Here is a 20,258-nt window from a genome sequence, read left to right as displayed (position 1 = left end):
GGCCAGATTTGGAAAAAAAAAATTCGTATTTGTTTGCCGTTAGTGGTTACCGTATGTGGTTACCGTCAGGTAACCACATACCTTATGAAGGTGTAACGTTCTGATGAAGGTGTAGTTGTCTTTGGGGTAAATTTTTGAATATTTATGGGTAAAAAGTGTTCCTAAATTAGATTAGCTGATTTGGCTTATTTATTTCACGGTTCAACGTGGCAACACTGGCTAAAATGTGATACTGCCCTAAAAACTTCGTAATTTTGTAACAACCAAAAGATTAGTCTTAGGAAACCACTGTCTTCAGGAATGAATAAACCTAAGATGGCAAGGGGGATGTTTTAATTCATTCCAAATATAATCAAATCAAAATTTACCAGCAAATACAGTAAAACAACCAAACCTTATAATTGTTAAAACTGGATAAAATTAATTCAAGGGTTATTTCTCTTTTTCAGAACTCTGCGTAGCGTCAATCGTTCACAGGGGGCACCACAGGATATTACCCAAAGGAGCCACGAGGTTTTTTTCAGGATATGAGGAACAGGTTGATACAGTGACAGGAAACTAATCACCTTAACTCTCCATTAATTTACTAATTTTGTAAATTAAGGAAAAAATTAAAGGAAAGTTAATTAAAGGAAACTTAATTCTCCGTTAATTTTTCTAGCAGGCTTTGCCCTAGTCCCTACCTCGTAATGACAATTGTTTAAGCCGAGTCCGATTTTCTGAAACGACTATCCTTAAACTCGACAATCCCAAATAAATTAAAATCCCTTTTAAAATTTAAAAGAATATTAAATAAAGAATGGTTGAAAATGTATTCATTTGTGAAGCGATAGGAGGTGGTAGGAAGGTCTGGTCGGTTACAGGTGGTAGGGAGGAGTGGGTGGATGGGTGGTAGTGAGGGAGTAGGGTTGTTGGGAGGTATATTTTTATTTTGGAGAGGATTTTGTTTTGTGGGGATTTTCTTTTTTGTCTTGCGTTTTTTTTATAGTTTTCTTTTCTTGTTTTATTAGTTATTGATCATGCTATTTTTTTGGTATGGTTAGAAAATGGATAAATTTTACTACTGCACAGCAAAAAAAGCGTACGTTTTTCCATCAGTGCAGTAGATGTAAAAAATAAAGAGTTATAATTGCGTTTATTAATAAAGTAAATATCAATATTACACCTCAAGATTCCCAAAAATAAATCTTACAATATTTCTATCAACTGAACATGATGTTTCATTGAATTGCCAAATTAATTTTTGCATGGGAGCATGTTTAATACGACTTGATGGTATTTGCGCAAGGCATTGACGCCAAGTTTATGCTTTTCTGAGGGTTGTTGGGATCACCGTTTTTTAATGTAATGACATGGCAATAGACTAAAGTAAGAATTTGGTGGATACGTAAGGATAAGTCAATATCCCCACCATTCGCACCTGGGATTGAGAATCCTTTGTCCAAGGGGCACGGGTTCAAACCCTGGCGTGGCCAGTTATTTGGTCTGGGACGGGGGTCAGTAGCCTGACTTTGTAAACTCAGCCAGAGTCAACCTAGCTCTAACTGGGTATCTGGAGAATTCTAGAGAAGGAGAATTCATAGGATGGCTGGTCTCCCGGTTCCGTTGCACTTCCTGGCTGAAGGGCCACGAAACCTAACCTGAAGGGCCGAGCAACGGAAATCAGCACTGGGGCTTGCACTCTAAAGGTCTAGTGCCGTCATCCTTACTTACTTACTTATTTTTTACCTCCAATACCCTTCCTTAAATTTTTTATTATTGCTGCAGCAATACTAGCAATCTGGTGCAGAGCGAACCACGGTACAACAGAAACAAACGTCTAAAAACGGGTTTTCGAAAGAAACTGCAAAAATTTGGACTAATTGGACTGCGTTTTAGGACTCTACGAACTCTCCATTTTAGACGTAATTTCAGGGCAATATAATAATGTAACAACTTATGGATTCCTTAATATACTCCCACTTAATCTTACCCCAAGCAACATATTCATGATGGCTCTGATCTCCAGTATCGTCCCCAAACCAGTCGCTAAGGTAAAAGGACTAAAAATGACTTTCCTGTCAAAAATATCAGTTTTCAGTTCAAGTGTAGTCAATGAGTTACATTGCCAATACATGGCAAAAACATATCAAGCCTTAAGGAGATTAAAACGAACAGAAATTACTCCGTATATGAAAGGGCTTTTCCTCCTCAACGCCTCGCTCTTTACGCTAAAGTTTGACTCTTTCTCTTAACTCTATTTTTAAAACATTAAGAAACTTTAGCGTAAAGAGCGGAGCGTTGAGGAGGAAAAGCCCTTTCATATACGGAGTAATTTCTGTTCGTTTTAAGTTTTAATGTTGCTCCTTACTTTCATTTAAAAAAACTTGTTTTTTTATTTAATTTCTGGACGTTTTTGAATTAATGCATGTTTTGATCTTGGCTCTCAGCCCATAAATAATTAAAACGAAATTTGCATATTAATTAATTGCAATTAATCGGAAGATTTTGAGAAAAAAGAAGGGAGGGAGGAGGCCTAGTTGCCCTCCAAGTTTTTGATTACTTAAAAAGGCAAGTAGAACTTTTAATTTTTTACAAACGTTTTCATTGGTAAAAATTATACGTAACTTACGAATTAACTTTACGTAACGAACTTCTATATTCGTATGTTTTTATTGCGTATATAAGGGGGTTCAACCCTTGTCGATACCTCGCTCTTTACACTAAAGCTTAAATATCCCATTTAAGCTATAGTGACTTTGAGCTTTAAGCGTTAGAACTTAAATCACACTCTGAATAAAAAAGGCCGTAGAATAAATAGTTGAAATTACTAAAAATACTTTAGCGTAAAGAGTAAGGTATAACGTGGAGGTAAATCCCTCATATGCGTTATAATTTTTGTTCGTTTTAAGTTTTAATGCTGCTCCTTACTTTCAGTAGAAAAAAACTTTTCATATTTATTTTTTCATTGTTTCAAATAATGCTAGAAAATCCCGCGCCCCCTTCATTGAAATTCTCTTTCCCCATGGAAAGTTTCTTCATGGAAATATCCTCCCACGTAACCCCTCAACTCTCCCCCCAAAACCAAAAAATCCCTGTGAAAACGTCTGTACACTTCCCAATAACCATAACTATATGTAAACACTAGTCGAATTGTGTAACTTGCAACCCCTCCCACGGGGACTGCGGGGGAGTAAGTCATCCCCAAAGACATAGTTAGTAGGTTTTTCGACTATGGTGAATGAAATGGCTATCTCAGAATTTGATCCGGTGACTTTGGGGAAAAAATGAGCGTGGGAGAGGCCTAGGTGCCCTCCAATTTTTTGGTCACTTAAAAAGGGCACTAGAACTTTTAATTTCCGTTAGAATGAGCCCTCTGGACACATTCTAGGACCACTCAGTCAACACGATCATCCCTGCGAAAAAAAAAAAAACAAAAAAAATAAAAAAACAAACAAAAAAACAAACAAATAAACACGCATCCGAGATCTGTCTTCTTGCAAAAAATGCGAAATTCCACATTTCAAACAGTTCGTGGTAACGAACTGTAATAAGGAGCGACCCGGCTCAATAGTAACCAAAACTCTAAAAAATGGAATTTTGATACCAATAGCTACATCAAAAGAATCGCATTTTAATGCTGGTTTTAAATATATAAGTTTCATCAAGTTTAGTCTTAACCATCAAAAGTTACGAGCCTGAGAAAATTTGCGTTATTTTAGAAAATAGGGGGAAACGCCCCCTAAAAGTCATAGAATCTTAACGAAAATCACACCATCAGATTCAGCGTATCAGAGAACCCTACTGTAGAAGTTCGAGCTCCTATCTACAAAAATGTGGAATTTTGCATTTTTTTGCCAGAAGGCAGATCACGGATGCGTGTTTATTTTTTTTTTTTTTTTTTTTCCCCAGGGGTGATCGTATCGACCCAGTTGTCCTAGAATGTTGCAAGAGGGCTCATTCTAACGGAAATGAAAAGTTCTAGTGCCCTTTTTAAGTGACCAAAAAAATTGGAGGGCACCTAGGCCCCCTCCCACGCTAATTATTTTCCCAAAGTCAACGGATCAAAATTCTGAGATAGCCATTTTATTCAGCGTAGTCGAAAAAACTTATAACTATGTCTTTGGGGACGACTTACTCCCCCACAGTCCTCGTGGGAGGGGCAACAAGTTACAAACTTTGACCTGTGCTTACATATAGTAATGGTTATTGGGAAGTATACAGGCGTTTTCAGGAGGATTCTTTTGGTTTTGGGGAGGGGTTGAGAAGAGGGGGATATGCTGGGGGAACTTTCCCTTGAGAATTTGTAATGGGAGAAGAAAATTTCCATGAAGGGAGAGCAGGATTTACTAGCATTATTTAAAAAAAAACAATTAAAAAATAAAAGTGAAAAAGCTTTTTCAGCTGGAAGTAAGGAACAGCAATAAAACTTAAAACAAACAGAAATTATTACCCATATGAGGGGCTCACCTCCTTCTAATACCTCGCTCTTTACGCTAAAGTATTTTCGGTAATTTCAACTACTTATTCTACGGCTTTTGTGATTCAGGGGGTCATTCTTAATGAATTGGGATAAAATTTAAGCTTTAGTGTAAAGAGCGAGGTACTGACGATGGGGCGAATCCCCTCATATATGTAATAAAAACATGAGAATACAAAAGTTCTTTACGTAAGCTAATTTATAAGTTACGTAAATCTTTTACCAATAAAAAGATTCGTAAAAAATTAAAAGTTCTAGTTGCCTTTTTAATTAACCAAAATATCGGGGGGCAACTAGGCTTCGTCCCCCGCTCTTTTTTTCTCAAAATCATTCGATCAAAATTATGAGAAAGCCATTGAGCCAAAAAAAAAAATATGCAAATTCCGTTTTGATTATTCCTCTGCGGAGAGCCAAAATCAAAACATGCATTGATTCAAAAACGTTCAGAAATTAAATAAAAAAAAACAAGTTTTTTCAACTGAAAGTAAGGAGTGACATCAAAACTTAAAACGCACAGAAATTACTTCGTATATGAAAAAGGCTGCTTCCTCATCAACGCCCCGCTCTTTACGCTAAAGTTTTTTACTGTTTTAAAAAGAAGAATTGAGAGAAAGAGTCAAACTTTAGCGTAAAGAGCGGGGCGTTGATGAGGAAGCAGCCTCTTTCATATACGAAGTAATTTCTGTGCGTTTTAAGTTTTGATGTCACTCCTTACTTTCAGTTGAAAAAACTTGTTTTTTTTATTTAATTTGTAGACAGGAGCTTGAAACTTCTACAATAAGGTTCTCTGATACGCTGAATCTGATGGTGTGATTTTCGTTAAGAGTGTATGACTTTTAGGGGGTGTTTCCTCCTATTTTCTAAAATGAGGCAAATTTTCTCAGGCTCGTAACTTTTGATGGGTATAACTGATCTTGATAAAACTTATATATTTATAATCAGCATTAAAATGCGACTCTTTTGATGTAACTATTGGTATCAAAATTCCATTTTTTAGAGTTTCGGTTACTATTGAGCCGGGTCGCTCCTTACTACAGTTCGTTACCACGAAATGTTGGATTAAATAAAATAAAATAAAAACAAGTTTTTTTAACGGAAAGTAAGGAGCGGCATCAGAACTTAAAACGAACAGAAATTACTTCGTATATGACCTAAAAATCCCCCTGAAAACATCTGTACACTTCCAAATAACCATTACTATGTGTAATTTCAATTAAAAAACTAATTTTTTTATTTAATTTCTGAACGTTTTTGAATTAATGCATGTTTGATTTTGGCTCTCCACACATAAATTATTAAAATGAAATTTGCATATTAATTCTTTTTTTGGCTAAATGGCTTTCTCTTAGTTTTGATCAGACGATTTTGAGAAATAAGGGGTGGGGAAGGAGGCCTAGTTTCCCTCCAATTTTTCGGTTACTTAAAAAGGCAACTAGAACTTTTAATTTTTAACGAACATTTTTATTAATAAAAAATATACGTAACTTAAGAATTAACTTACGTAACAAATATTTATATTCTTATATTTTTATTATGTATATGAGGAGGTTTGTCCCCTCGTTAATACCTCGCTCTTTACATTAATCTTAAGTTTTGTTCCAATTTTTTAAGAATGACCCCTAAATCAGAAAGACCGTAGAATAAATAGTTGAAATTACTAAAAATACTTTAGCATAAAGAGCGAGGTATTTATCTCCTCCTAAATACCTCGCTCTTTATGCTAAAGTATTTTTAGAACCCCTCATATGCGTAATAATCTCTGTTCGTTTACTTTCAACTGAAAAAAACTTTTTCATGTTTATTTTTTCATTGTTTTTTTCTATAGTAATGCTAGAAAATCCCGCACCCTTTTCATTGAATTCTCTTCCCCCATGACATATTCCTCCAAGGAAAGATCCTCCCACATAGTCCCCTCCCCTCAACCCCACCCCCAAACCAAAAAAATCCCGCTGAAAACGTCTGTACACTTCCCAATAACCATTACTGTAAGTAAACACTGGTCAAAGTTTGTAACTTGCAGCCCCTCCCCCAGGGACTGTGGGGGAGTAAGTCATCCCCAAAGACATAGTTATTATGGTTTTTGAGTCTGCGGAACAAAATGGACATCTCAAAATTTTGATCCGTTGACTTTGCGAAAAAATGAGTGTGGGAGGGGGCCTAGGGGCCTTCCAATTTTTTGGGTCACTTAAAAAGGGCACTAGAACTTTTCATTTCAGTTAAAATAAGCCCTCTTGCGACATTCTAGCACCACTTGGTCGATACGATGACCCCTGGGAAAAAAACACGCACCCGTGATCCATCTTTTGGCAAAAAATACGAAATTCCATATTTTTGCAGATAGGAGCTTGAAATTTTTGCTATAGGGTTCTCTGATACGCTGAATGCAATGGTGTGATTTTCCTTAAGATTCTATGAGTTTTAGGGGGTTTCCCCCTATTTTCCAAAATAAGGACAATTTTCTCAGGCTCGCAACTTTTGATGACAAAGACTAAATTTGATGAAACTTATATATTTAAAATCAGCATAAAAATCCGATTCTTTTGATGTATCTTTTAGCATCAAGATTCCGTTTTTTAGAGTTTCGTTTACTATTGAGCCGGGTCGCTCCTTACTACAGTTCGTTACCACGAACTGTTTGATTAAATAAAAAACAAGTTTTTTTTCAAATGAAAATAAGGAGCAACATTAAAACTTAAAAAGAACAGAAATCCTTCCGTATATGAAGGGGGTTACCTGTTCCTCAACAACCCACTCTTTCCGCTAAAGTTTCTTAGTACTTTTTAAAAAATTTCTTATTGTTGATGAACAAACGGATTTTCAAGTGGGGATAAATCCATTTATTTAGACAGTGAAATAACAGGTACAAAAGTCCAGATATTTCGATCACATATACAGCGATCGTCAACAGTAGGTTTACTAAAGCATGAAAATTAGAACATTAGAAGCATTAAAGGTCAACAGTAGAATTACTCCGTCACCAGTAGAATCAGTAGAACTAATTTATTTGTTTGTCATAACGGCAGTTTGGTCTAGGAAAAGAATACCTAAAAATTTATTTGTTCGTCATAGAACGGCAGTGTGATCTAAGAAAAGAATACCTAATAATTTATTTGTTTGTCATAGAATGGCAGTGTGGTCTAAGAAAAGAATACGTAATAATTTATTTGTTTGTCATAGAACGGCAGTATAAGAAAAGAATACCTAATAATTTATTTGTTTGTCATAGAATGGCACTGTGGTCTAAGGAAACAATACCTAATAACTTATTTGTTCGTCATAGAACTGCAGTTTGGTCTAAGAAAAGAATACCTAATAATTTATTGTTCGTCATAGAACGGCAATGTGGTCTAAGAAAAGAATACCTAATAATTTATTTGTTTGTCATTGAACGGCAGTGTGGTCTAAGAAAAGAATAGCTAATAATTTATTTAATTGTCATAGAACGGCAGTGTGGTCTAAGAAAAGAATACCTAATAATTTATTGTTTGTCAGGACTGGCAGTGTGGTCTAAGAAAAAAGAATACCTAATAACTTATTTGTTCGTCATAGAACAGCAGTGTGGTCTAAGAAAAGAATAACTAATAATTTATTTAATTGTTATAGAACGGCAGTGTGGTCTAAGAAAAGAATAACTAATAATTTATTTAATTGTCATAGAACGGCAGTGGGGTCTAAGAAAAGAATACCTAATAATTTATTGTTTGTCAGGACTGGCAGTGTGGTCTAAGAAAAAAAATACCTAATAACTTATTTGTTCGTCATAGAACAGCAGTGTGGTCTAAGAAAAGAATAACTAATAATTTATTATTTGTCAAGACTGGCAGTGTGGTCTAAGAAAAAAAAATACCTAATAACTTATTTGTTCGTCATAGAACAGCAGTGTGGTCTAAGAAAAGAATAACTAATAATTTATTTAATTGTCATAGAACGGCAGTGGGGTCTAAGAAAAGAATAGCTAATAATTTATTTAATTGTCATAGAACGGCAGTGGGGTCTAAGAAAAGAATAACTAATAATTTATTGTTTGTCAGGACTGGCAGTGTGGTCTAAGAAAAAAAAATACCTAATAACTTATTTGTTCGTCATAGAACAGCAGTGTTGTCTAAGAAAAGAATAACTAATAATTTATTTAATTGTCATAGAACGGCAGTGTGGTCTAAGAAAAGAATACCTAATAATTTATTGTTTGTCAAGACTGGCAGTGTGGTCTAAGAAAAGAATACCTAATAATTTATTGTTTGTCAGGACTGGCAGTGTGGTCTAAGAAAAAAAATATCTAATAACTTATTTGTTCGTCATAGAACAGCAGTGTGGTCTAAGAAAAGAATAACTAATAATTTATTGTTTGTCAAGACTGGCAGTGTGGTCTAAGAAAAAAAAATACCTAATAACTTATTTGTTCGTCATAGAACAGCAGTGTGGTCTAAAAAAAGAATAACTAATAATTTATTTAATTGTCATAGAACGGCAGTGTGGTCTAAGAAAAGAATAACTAATAATTTATTGTTTGTCAGGACTGGCAGTGTGGTCTAAGAAAAAAATACCTAATAACTTATTTGTTAGTCATAGAACAGCAGTGTGGTCTAAGAAAAGAATAACTAATAATTTATTTAATTGTCATAGAACGGCAGTGTGGTCTAAGAAAAGAATACCTAATAATTTATTGTTTGTCAAGACTGGCAGTGTGGTCTAAGAAAAAAAAAACCTAATAACTTATTTGTTCGTCATAGAACAGCAGTGTGGTCTAAGAAAAGAATAACTAATAATTTATTGTTTGTCAGGACTGGCAGTGTGGTCTAAGAAAAAAAATACCTAATAACTTATTTGTTCGTCATAGAACAGCAGTGTGGTCTAAGAAAAGAATAGCTAATAATTTATTTAATTGTCATAGAACGGCAGTGTGGTCTAAGAAAAGAATACCTAATAATTTATTGTTTGTCAGGACTGGCAGTGTGGTCTAAGAAAAAAATACCTAATAACTTATTTGTTCGTCATAGAACAGCAGTGTGGTCTAAGAAAAGAATACCTAATAATTTATTGTTTGTCAAGACTGGTAGTGTGGTCTAAGAATAAAAATACCTAATAACTTATTTGTTCGTCATAGAACAGAAGTGTGGTCTAAGAAAAGAATAACTAATAATTTATTTAATTGTCATAGAACGGCAGTGTGGTCTAAGAAAAGAATAACTAATAATTTATTTAATTGTCATAGAACGGCAGTGTGGTCTAAGAAAAGAATACCTAATAATTTATTGTTTGTCAAGACTGGCAGTGTGGTCTAAGAAAAAAAAATACCTAATAACTTATTTGTTCGTCATAGAACAGCAGTGTGGTCTAAGAAAAGAATACCTAATAATTTATTGTTTGTCAGGACTGGCAGTGTGGTCTAAGAAAAAAAAATACCTAATAACTTATTTGTTCGTCATAGAACAGCAGTGTGGTCTAAGAAAAGAATAACTAATAATTTATTTAATTGTCATAGAACGGCAGTGTGGTCTAAGAAAAGAATAACTAATAATTTATTTAATTGTCATAGAACGGCAGTGGGGTCTAAGAAAAGAATAACTAATAATTTATTTAATTGTCATAGAACGACAGTGCGGTCTAAGAAAAGAATACCTAATAATTTATTGTTTGTCAGGAGCGGCAGTGTGGTCTAAGAAAAGAATACCTAATAACTTATTTGTTCGTCATTGAACAGCAGTGTGGTCTAAGAAAAGAATACCTAATCATTTATTGTTCGTCATAGAACGGCAGTGTGGTCTAAGAAAAGAATAAATAACTTAAGGTGTTACGTCGAAAAGGATTCTTTTTCTTCTAATTAAACGACCCTTGTGTTTTAGTAGTCGTTCTTAAGGAATTAGGACAAAATTCAATTTTTAGAGTAAAGAGCGAGGTGTTGAGGTGGCAATCCCCTTCATATACGCAATAATTTCTGTTCTTTTTAAGTTTTAATGTTGCTCTTTACTTTCAGTTGAAAACTTTTTTTTTAAATTTAATTTCTGATCGTCTTTTAAATAATCGCAGGAAATCTGCCCTCACCTCCACGGAGAAATACCCTCCCCAAGGAAATATCCTCTAGACAATTCGATCCCGGTGAAAATTTACCTGTGACAATTACCCTTAACAACTCCAAGGGTAAAATTGAGACTGAAAAGAGAAAGCAAGACATATAAAAAGAATTGTCCACAGGAATTTTTGCGAATTCCCCCAGCATATAATTTCCCCTGACAAGCTCACAAGTTGGAAAAATCCCAACAGAAAATTTGCGCCCCCCCCCCTAAAATGTATGCATTGCCTGATAAAAAATACTATTCGTAAATAATGGTCCGAATTCTAAAACTTAAGGACCATTCCCCTGTGGCTGTGAGGGGGGGGGGTCATTTTATATCCAAAAGCATAGTTATTTGGCCTTTGAACTCTGATGAACAAACTGGCTACCTCAAAATTTTTATCGGACGATTTTGCGGGAAAATGGGGCGGGTGGGGGGCCTAGTTGCCCTCCCATCTTTGTGCCGTTTTGGTCACTTGAAAAGAGCACTATAGATGTTAATGTTCGTTCTAATGATCCCTCTCACAATATTCTAGGACCACTGGGTCGATATGATCATCCCCGGGAAAAAAAACACTCATCCATGATTTTTATTCTGGTAAAAAAAAAAATACAAAATTCCACATTTTTGCATATAGGAGATTGAAATCTCTACTGTAGGATTTTCTGATACTCTGAATCTGATGACACAATCTTCATTAAGATTTCGTGACTTTTAGGGGGTGATTCCCCCTTTTTTGGAAAATAATACAAATTTTCTCAGGTTCGTTCCCGTTAATGGGTAAGACTAAACTTATGAAACTTATATATTTGAAATCAGCATAATAAGCCGATTCTTTTGATATAGCAATTGGTATCAAAATCCGTTATTAGAGTTTTGGTTACTATTGAGCCGGGTCACTCCTTAATTACACAGTTCTTTACCACGAACTGTTTGATTCGACCATGGTTGCAGCGGTAGCTGCAATCTAGTAAGTAACGAACACCGGCCCTTTACAAACGAAACAAAAAACATGTTTTAAAAAACTGGAAAGTGATAAAAAAATTGCCATTTCTAACTAATTCAGGAATGGTAACCATTATTTAAATTAGTCTGCATGGTAAAATGTTATTTTGGAAAACAAAATTTACCTTAAAGGATCACTCTACCTCGTCCGTTATAAAAAGCCTTTATTAGTCTTTAACGTTATAAAAGTCTTTATTAGTTTTTAACGTTAGAAGTCTTTATTAGTCTTAAAAGATAGAAAAAGTCTTTATTAGTCTTTAACGTTAGAAAAGGTCTTTATTAGTCTTGAACGTTAAAAAAGTCTTTATTAGTTTGTACTATTTGCAACTGATTGAGCGGTCTTGCCATAGCATGCAGAGCTTAGATAGGAGATCCGAATAAACGACATAAAACTAAAATCCGACACCTATTTTTCCACAAATCTTAGAGAAACCATTTAACTTGTCCCATTTTGTGCTGGAGATAGATATTCGGTCTTACATCATTAGAAATCTTTTTTTTCTATTAAACGGAGCGAAAAATCTCTTTCTAAAGTTCAGGAAGTCTCTAAAAATGTTCAAGCATACTGGAAAGTACCAAATATTAGCTCAAAGAAAATAAAATTGAGTTATTTGGCAGCTTTGGTTCCTCATGATTCTACCTACTTTGATTGAAAGCCTTGCCTATACAGGGTACTTAAAATTTCCTGATCTTTTGAATCAAATTTCATATTTAAACCACGGATTCTAAATAGCTCTCTATGATGGCTAGTCCCATGGAGAATTTGCTAATAGGTCATTTGTCTTTGAAACGGTCAGCCAATGCTGAGACTCACAAAATGATTTTAAGATATTGAATCCTCTTAATAATTGTTTCCAACTAAACCTTGCCAAATTCGTGTGCAGACTTTGCGAAATTTATTAGGGGTAAGGATTTGTCGCTTTGCCGTGAGCAACAAAAGCTGAAACGAAATATATTTATCTCCCGCAAAAACTTGCATGTGAAAAATATTGTCACCTGAAAGTAGATATCGTAACAGGAGTTAGAAAATCACTGTTCAAAAGCAAGTAATGAAACATATTATTCTTAGATGTCTAGGTAAGAATTAAAACTGCAACTGCATTTTCTAACTATAAATCTGCTTCATTAAAAAATCAGAAAATAGTTACAGATTAATAAAGATATACGCACTAAGTTAGTATTGTGTAACTGACTAATCAATTAAAAGAAAAAGAAAGAGCTAACCTTTCATGTTCCAAAAGCTTTCTTGTCAGTGACTCTTTCTTTTTGTCTCGTCTAAGCGTCAGATTCTTCTCCAGATCTTCTTTCTCCTGTTGAAGCTTGAGGGTTAGCACTTTCGAATCGTCTGACTTCTTCCGGCTTCGAGAAGAAACCATTTCTCTTTCAAAACGACTAGTAAGTTTTTCCAATTCCTTTTCCCATTCTTCCTATGATAAAAACAAGAATAAATTCTATGGGCTATACATTTTCAGACATATACATTTTTATCTTGTTGGCTTCTGAATATAGTTAAGAACATTCACATATCTTAGGCCTGATGCCTGTTTATTCCCGTTCTTCCTATTATAAAAACAAGAGTAAATTCTATGAGCTATACATTTTTAGGAATAGATATTTTCAACTTGTTGGCTCCTGGATATAATTACAAAGATTCCCATATCTTAGGCATAATGCCTCTTTATTTTAAGTCATCTCCTTAGAAATATCTTTAAAACTCTTCTAGGTGTCATATATCAATGGAAATAAAGGTAGACAGGAAAAGCCGAGGAAAATTTTGAAGGAAGGAGGGCATACCAAATGTCATTTTATCAGTTATAAATCTCACCAGACCTTCGAAAAGGTTTCATACCAAACTTAACTCCCAGGACTGACTCTCCTATTTTTCAGTTAACTTTTGGGTTGCAATTCAGGCTTACAATGGTTACAGATAACTCACAGGACATTACATTAAATATCCAACAAAATCTATGCTACACAACTATAGACCATTTTCTGCCAAAACTTATTATTTACGCAAAATCTAATTTCTTATTAAGGATAGACATCCCATAATCTTGACAATGGTGAGTCAGATTTTTTTATCTGCTATATTTTCTGAGATACGACCTAGTATCTAGAGGGTTAAAACCAGACTTCAGTGGTTATACACAGCAATAACATAGTTTAGAAAAGCTAATTCGACCAGACAAAATATCCGCCTCCAGTAAAAAAAGGGTGACAGAAGAGGAAAGAAAATACGACTTTGAAAATATGTTTCTTTATTTGTATCTCATGTTCCAAAAAAGAAAGAAATTTCTATTTTGTGACTTTTATTGAACTTGAAAAATTCAGATACTATTTTTTGGCATATGAGAGCCAATATCGTCGATTATTCTCGATGGTTCTGCTTTTTCAAGGGTTCCTAAAAGAGGATGGTAATCATCTTGGTCCTCAACTAAATTTTGGCACCTCATATGTAATGAACCTCACCCCAATAGAACATAGTGAAAAGTCTTATGGAGGCCTTATTACTGAGAGTCATGGCAACACTATAGGCTATACTTTTACTTTTTCAAAGTTTAACAAAACAAAGTAGAACAAAAAAATCATTCAACTTCTGAAAAAATAAATGTTGACTTATAAAAAAAAAATCCAAGGGTTAAATTTAAAAAATTATGAAAGCCTAGATGCAAGCATAATTTATTCCAGTTTAACTGCATAACTAAATATGGGTTGAACTCAATAAGTAACATTCAAGCACATACAGACTAAGTTTAGAATAAATACCATTAAAATAGAAACAAAATTAAAATACAGAACCTAAATTGGGAATGTTGGTTAAAAATAGTTCAATAAAATAGATGGCGTTATTTTTTATTTTGCTGACCTACTATATTTATTTTTACCAAATTTAAAACATTATATTATATTTTATAGATGTTATATTTGTATTTTTATTAAATATTAGATCAAATATTATATTTTTTTATATAATAAATATAAAATATTACATTTATTTTACCAACTTTTATCAGTTGGTCTTGCCAGCAAATAGTTTTTTCGTCAATATGAAGCAAGATTATAGACACTTGTGGTATGGTTAAATAATCAAAGCATTAAAGGCTAGAATAAATACCATTAAAATAAAAACAAAATTAAAATACAGAGCCTAAAATGGGAATGTGTCACTTAAAAGTAGTGCAACAAAATAGGTAGCGTTATTTTTTCATGTTCCTGATCTATTTTATTTATTTTTACCAAATCATATTATTAGTTGGTCTTTCCAGTAGGCTAAATAGATTTTTAGTCAATATGAAGTAAGATTATAGACACTTGTGGTATTTTTAAATAATCAAAGCATTAAAGGCTAGAATGAATACCATTAAAATAAAAACAAAATCAAAATACAGAGCCTAAAATGGGAATACGTCACTTAAAAGTAGTGCAACAAAATAGGTAGCGTTAATTTTTTCATGTTCCTGATCTGTTTTATTTACTTTTGGCAAACCATGTTATTAGTTGGTCTTTCCAGTAGGCTAAATATATTTTTAGTCAATATAAAGCAAGATTATAGACACTTGTAGTATGATTAGGCAGATTTACGTAAATAATCAGTTATACTGGTCAGTAAACAATTATGACCATACCATGTCAATTGGAACCAAATCTTCTTATTATAGAAGACGACTCGTTTATAAAATAAACAAATTTTTTTAAGACACTTCAAAGTAGAGCAGTTTCTTTCAGCAAGAACGACCATGCAAAACGTCTTGGCGTTATGAATCGCTAAGCAACATAAAAACAGGATTAAATGAGCTAAAATAATGACTGGCTCAAATTGTGAATACATATTTGTCATCGACAAAAATTTTTTTTGTGCCAATATTCAGTTCACATTTTTATAGTTTTTAGCTATATTTTTTGAATGACAATACACCTCTGATTAATAAGTATAATTATCATGCAAAGGTAGTATAGTTGAATAGGTTTCTACAGCTTCATCATAGGCTTGTTTGTAGTAGATAATGTCTTAGACCACATTAGCCTGCCATATAAAGGGAAAATGATCAAAAATGGATATTTTTTATGGCCAAGCGAAAATACTGAAAAACATAGCGATTATTTCAGAAGGACAACCGCCTCTCTTCTTCAGCACGAACAAAAACTTTTAAGGAAAATGCCAAAAAAGGCTAAGAAAACCAAAACAACGCGCAGAGCTAACGTAAAAAAAAACAACAATAAAATCCAATGAAAAAACAAAATTAAAAGAATCAAAAACCTAAACACCAAATACGAGTCAAAAGTTTTTGGAATTTTTGCCAATCGTAGGGGGTGAGTTAAGATTGAGCAAATTTTCTCAGTAACGTAGTTTATTTAGAATTTTGCGTTACGTCCCTTTATGCTGCATTACGGAAAAATCAATAGCAGCAAAAAGTGCAATTTCTGGAGAGGCAATTAATATATTTTGTACATTAACTCATCTACAAATATTTTTACAGTCTTGCTTAGCACAGTCGCTTGTTCCTGATAGTTTCCTTTATGGCCGTGTAACATCTATTCCAAAACGAGGCAAGGACCTCACGTCATGTGTAAATTATCGTCCCATTACAGTATCTTATTTTTTAAGTGAGCTGCTTGAACATTTATTACTACCAGAAATTGAGTCGAATTGTGATTTTACGCCTTTTCAGTTTGGTTTTCGGAAAAGTTTCGGTTGCTCCCATGCACATCATGTTCTAAGCCGACTCACGAAAGATGCCGTAAAAACTAAAATGTCTTTATACTGTCTTACTGTTGACCTTTCAGGGGCTTTCGACTATATTGTGCACTCTCAGGCTCTATTTTCCATTGCGTCTTCAGGTGTTAATACTTCTGTACTATGTTTATTGTCTTCTTGTTATTCAAAGTCTAAAATTCAAGTTACCTGGAATGGCCAAATATCTGACCCGGTAAAAATTAATAAGAGAGTTCGGCAAGGTGCCGTGTTGTCTCCTACGGAGACAAATGTTGTCACAAACGGAGATGGGGATTCAAGCTCTGATGACAATCTTACCGTTATTGCTGCAATATGGCTTTTGGTGATACGACGGCGTGAAAGGCTGTCAAGAAAAAGTTTACTATTCCATATTGTTGCTACTATGTTCAACTCTTCGTAACGCAACATTATTTCTGTCAGTTGACGTATCTTTATGATTTCTATCCTTAAGAAATAACATGCTCAAATAAAGCCGTGTCTTTTTTCTCACTTTTTCTGGCAGCTTTGATCTCCATTGGTGGTTTTTAAGTTCAAAAGGCAAATCGGGCACAGTTGAAACGTGTTTTTTTTTTGTTTTTTTAGAAAGTCAACTCAAGTAAACAAAAGGCTGTTTTCATTCGGCCGATTCCGCCTGAAAAAGCAATAATGAAGACAGGACTTAAAGTGATAAAGTTTCCTTCAATAATACCAAGACCTCATCAGCATTGACATTTATGGTTTTGTTTACGGCTAGGTGATAATACTAGAATCAATTATTCTATCGTCCTTTACTGGCAATCAATTGCCGTCCTGGCCGAGTGGGTTGGTGCGCTGGATTCGGGATCCCATGTCCGAGAGGACGCGGGTTCGAATCCCAGTGAACCCAATTCTTCAGTTTGGGACGGGGGTCAGTGGCGTGACTCTGTAAGCTTAGCCAGAGTCGACCCAGCTCTAAATGGGTACCTGGAGAAATCTGGGGAAGGTAAAAAGGAAGGGTGTTCGAAAGCACAGGATGGCTGGCCCCCAACCCCCCATTGCACTTCCTGGCTGAAGGGCCGAGAAACGGAGATCGCGCCGGTAGGGACTGTAAAGTCTAATGCCGTATCCTTTACCCTTTTCCTTTTACCTTTTTATCTTTACTGGCAAAACTTATTACCTATGATTACTGGTTTTAACAAAAATGAGCAAGAAACATACGATATAGGCCCTAATGAGAATCTGCTAGTATTATGATATGGCAACATTTATAATCCAAAATAGCATGGGAAGCTAATTAGAGTGAAAACTGGTGCTATTATAAAAAAAAAATCTCCGACGCCATCTAGTGTTTGCTGAAGTTGTTTGACACTAAACTGCTGCATATTTGTACTTGTAGGCGCTATAAAATGTAGAGAATGTTCCCTGTGCGATTTTCGGTAATCGGTATGTTAATTTTCTGCTCTTCTACGGTTTTAGTATGTTAAGTATATTTATGTGTATGTATCTATGTATGTATGTATGTATGTATGTATGCAGTTTTGATTTGTTATTTTTCTTCTCTCCCACGATTTTAACATTATAAACGAAAGAAAAAAAAAATGGTATAATTCCGTAGCAGGTATTAACTCTATCCATCTGTCAAATTAAATTTTTGAGATTTAGCATACATTTTTTTAAGATCGAAAATACGTCGATGAATGCTTGACAATTATTGAAAAATTAAATAAATAAATAACAATCATGTTAATTTTCTAATTTTCCATGCAAGTTTAAACCCTTCTCCAAAATAGAGTCTAAGTAACAACATTTTTTAGGGGGAGGGGGGTCAAACCTCCTAATCCCCCTTGGATATGGCCTTAAATCTGAGACTAATAATTCTGATGGTATAAATCGCTTGGTCCAGAGGGAGCATAAGGCTTAAGAAAGCATGATTATGCCAACACTAAGCCTACAAACTTAAAGTCAACTAGCCTACTTAACCTGTAACGATTTTTCTAAGCTACCTTAGGCCTAAATGATGATTAATTATCACTCACAGAGAAATTTCAAGTTTAATCCTATAATACTACTACTACTACTAATAACTCACTGCAGCACCAAGCCGCCTGAGGCCAACACAGCTACGCACGCTCCTCCTCCAACCTAATCTATTTAAAGCCTCCCTCTTTACACCCTCCCAGGAAGTTCCCATTTCCTTTAAATCCTTATTTATGACATCCTCCCAACCGAGACAAGGACGACCTGCTTTCCGTGTAGCCCCAGACGGTTGGCCAAAAAGGACAATCTTCGGTAATCTGTCATCCTTCATCCGTAGAACGTGGCCTAGCCATCTCAACCTTTCTTTCATTATAGCCCCAGAAAGCGGGATTGAACCACACTTTTCGTACAACCTACTGTTTGAAATACGGTCAGTCAGCCGGGTACCCAGAACAATCCGTAGGCAATTTCTCTGGAAAACATCTAGTAAATTTTCATCTGCTTTTCGGAGTGTCCATGCTTCAGAGCCATATTTGACCACTGTCATCACTGTAGCTTCCAATATTCTAATCTTGGTTTGTAGGCTTATCTTTCTATTCTTCCAAACTTTTTTTAACTGTGAAAAAACACCCTGAGCTTTAGCTATTCTACTTTTAACATCTTCACTGCTCCCACCATCTTTACTAATAATACTACCAAGGTAACTGAAGCTCCCAACCTGATCAATCTTTTCGTTACCTAAGGTCACCTGTTCATCTTCACTTATTCCTAACCTTAGTGACTTAGTCTTCTTAACATTAATTTTCAAGCCTATTTTAGCACCCTGAACTCGTAAAACCTCTAAAAATTCATTCATTTTGCTCACACTTTCATCTAATATGCTTAAATCATCAGCATAATCTAAGTCCAGGAGCGTTCTTCCTCCCCATTTGATTCCATGGTCTCCAATTGCCTTTCCTGTGCTCCTTAAGACGAAGTCCATCAAAATGATCCATATAAAGGGGGATAGAACACAACCCTGCTTAACTCCTGATTTAATACAAAACCAGTTGCTAACCTCATTTCCTACCTTAACCGCAGCAGTATTATTCTCGTACATAGCGCAAATCACTTTAATGTATTTTTCTGGTATACCATATAACGATAAGACCTTTGTTAACGCTGTTCTATCAACAGAATCGAAAGCTTGCTCATAATCGATAAAACTAAGGACCAAAGGTGTTTGACAACGAAGGGACTTCTCAATTATTAACCTAAGAGTAAAAACATGGTCGACACATCCTCTACCTTTTCTAAAACCGCATTGTTCCGCAATCCTATAATAGTTTAGATTAATTATATCGAATATTCAATTATCTTAGAAATTATATGCTTTTTTTATTCCTAAGACACTACATTATTAGTGGCGGTAGTAGTTATTATTTCCCTTCTTCCTTTGAAGTAGTTTTTCTTCCTTTCTTTTATTTTCTTTATCCCCATCTTCCCATGTTAAATCGTCGTAGATCCAATTCTTTTAAGTTCCCTGTTCTCCTCGCGTCATTCATTGAAGTGCAAGTCAGCGAAGAATGTTTGAACAAAGAAAAAATCACTATTTTGAACATTTTAACATTCTTCATAATTTCCATCTTGCCCCAAAACTAGAAAAAAACGAAGTGGATACAGATTCTTCAAAAATCGTTAGACAGTGACTGTCAAATAATTTTACTATCTCATGTTTCCCTGGGCAGAAATGGCCAAACATGTGCGAGTGGGCTAATGCCTTTGAATGCATGATCGATCATGCACTGATAAAATTGTTCGTAAAATGCTAGATTATAACTTTTGGCCATTTTAATTTAATTCAGATTAATTATTGTAATAATTATAATAAAAATTATATAAATATAAAATAAATAAATATAATATAAATATAAATATAATATAAAATAAATACAAATATAAATTTATAGATATATAATATAAAATTAATTATTTATTAATTTCTTTTTGGCTATTAATTATTATAGCAATTAATTTATGTGAAAGAAACTTTCATGAATGGGATCAATACCTAAATTAAAATCCTTCGAAA

General features: G+C 34.3%; 1 protein-coding gene across 4 annotated transcripts in view; it reads right to left on the bottom strand.

Annotated features, from left to right (window-relative positions):
- The window catches only part of LOC136033285 (hillarin-like), a 137,325-nt gene that overhangs the window by 43,085 nt on the left and 73,982 nt on the right, over nt 1-20,258 (bottom strand). For all 4 annotated transcript variants that reach the window (XM_065714043.1, XM_065714047.1, XM_065714046.1 and 1 more), the window contains one exon: nt 12,742-12,944. In XM_065714043.1, coding sequence (XP_065570115.1) covers nt 12,742-12,944 — 203 coding nt within the window. The remainder of the gene's footprint in view (nt 1-12,741; nt 12,945-20,258) is intronic.

This window comes from Artemia franciscana, chromosome 11, assembly GCF_032884065.1.
Source record: "Artemia franciscana chromosome 11, ASM3288406v1, whole genome shotgun sequence".
Taxonomy (NCBI): domain Eukaryota; kingdom Metazoa; phylum Arthropoda; class Branchiopoda; order Anostraca; family Artemiidae; genus Artemia; species Artemia franciscana.
Note: the sequence above shows the minus strand (reverse complement) of the source record. Positions and strands in the feature narration are given on the sequence as shown.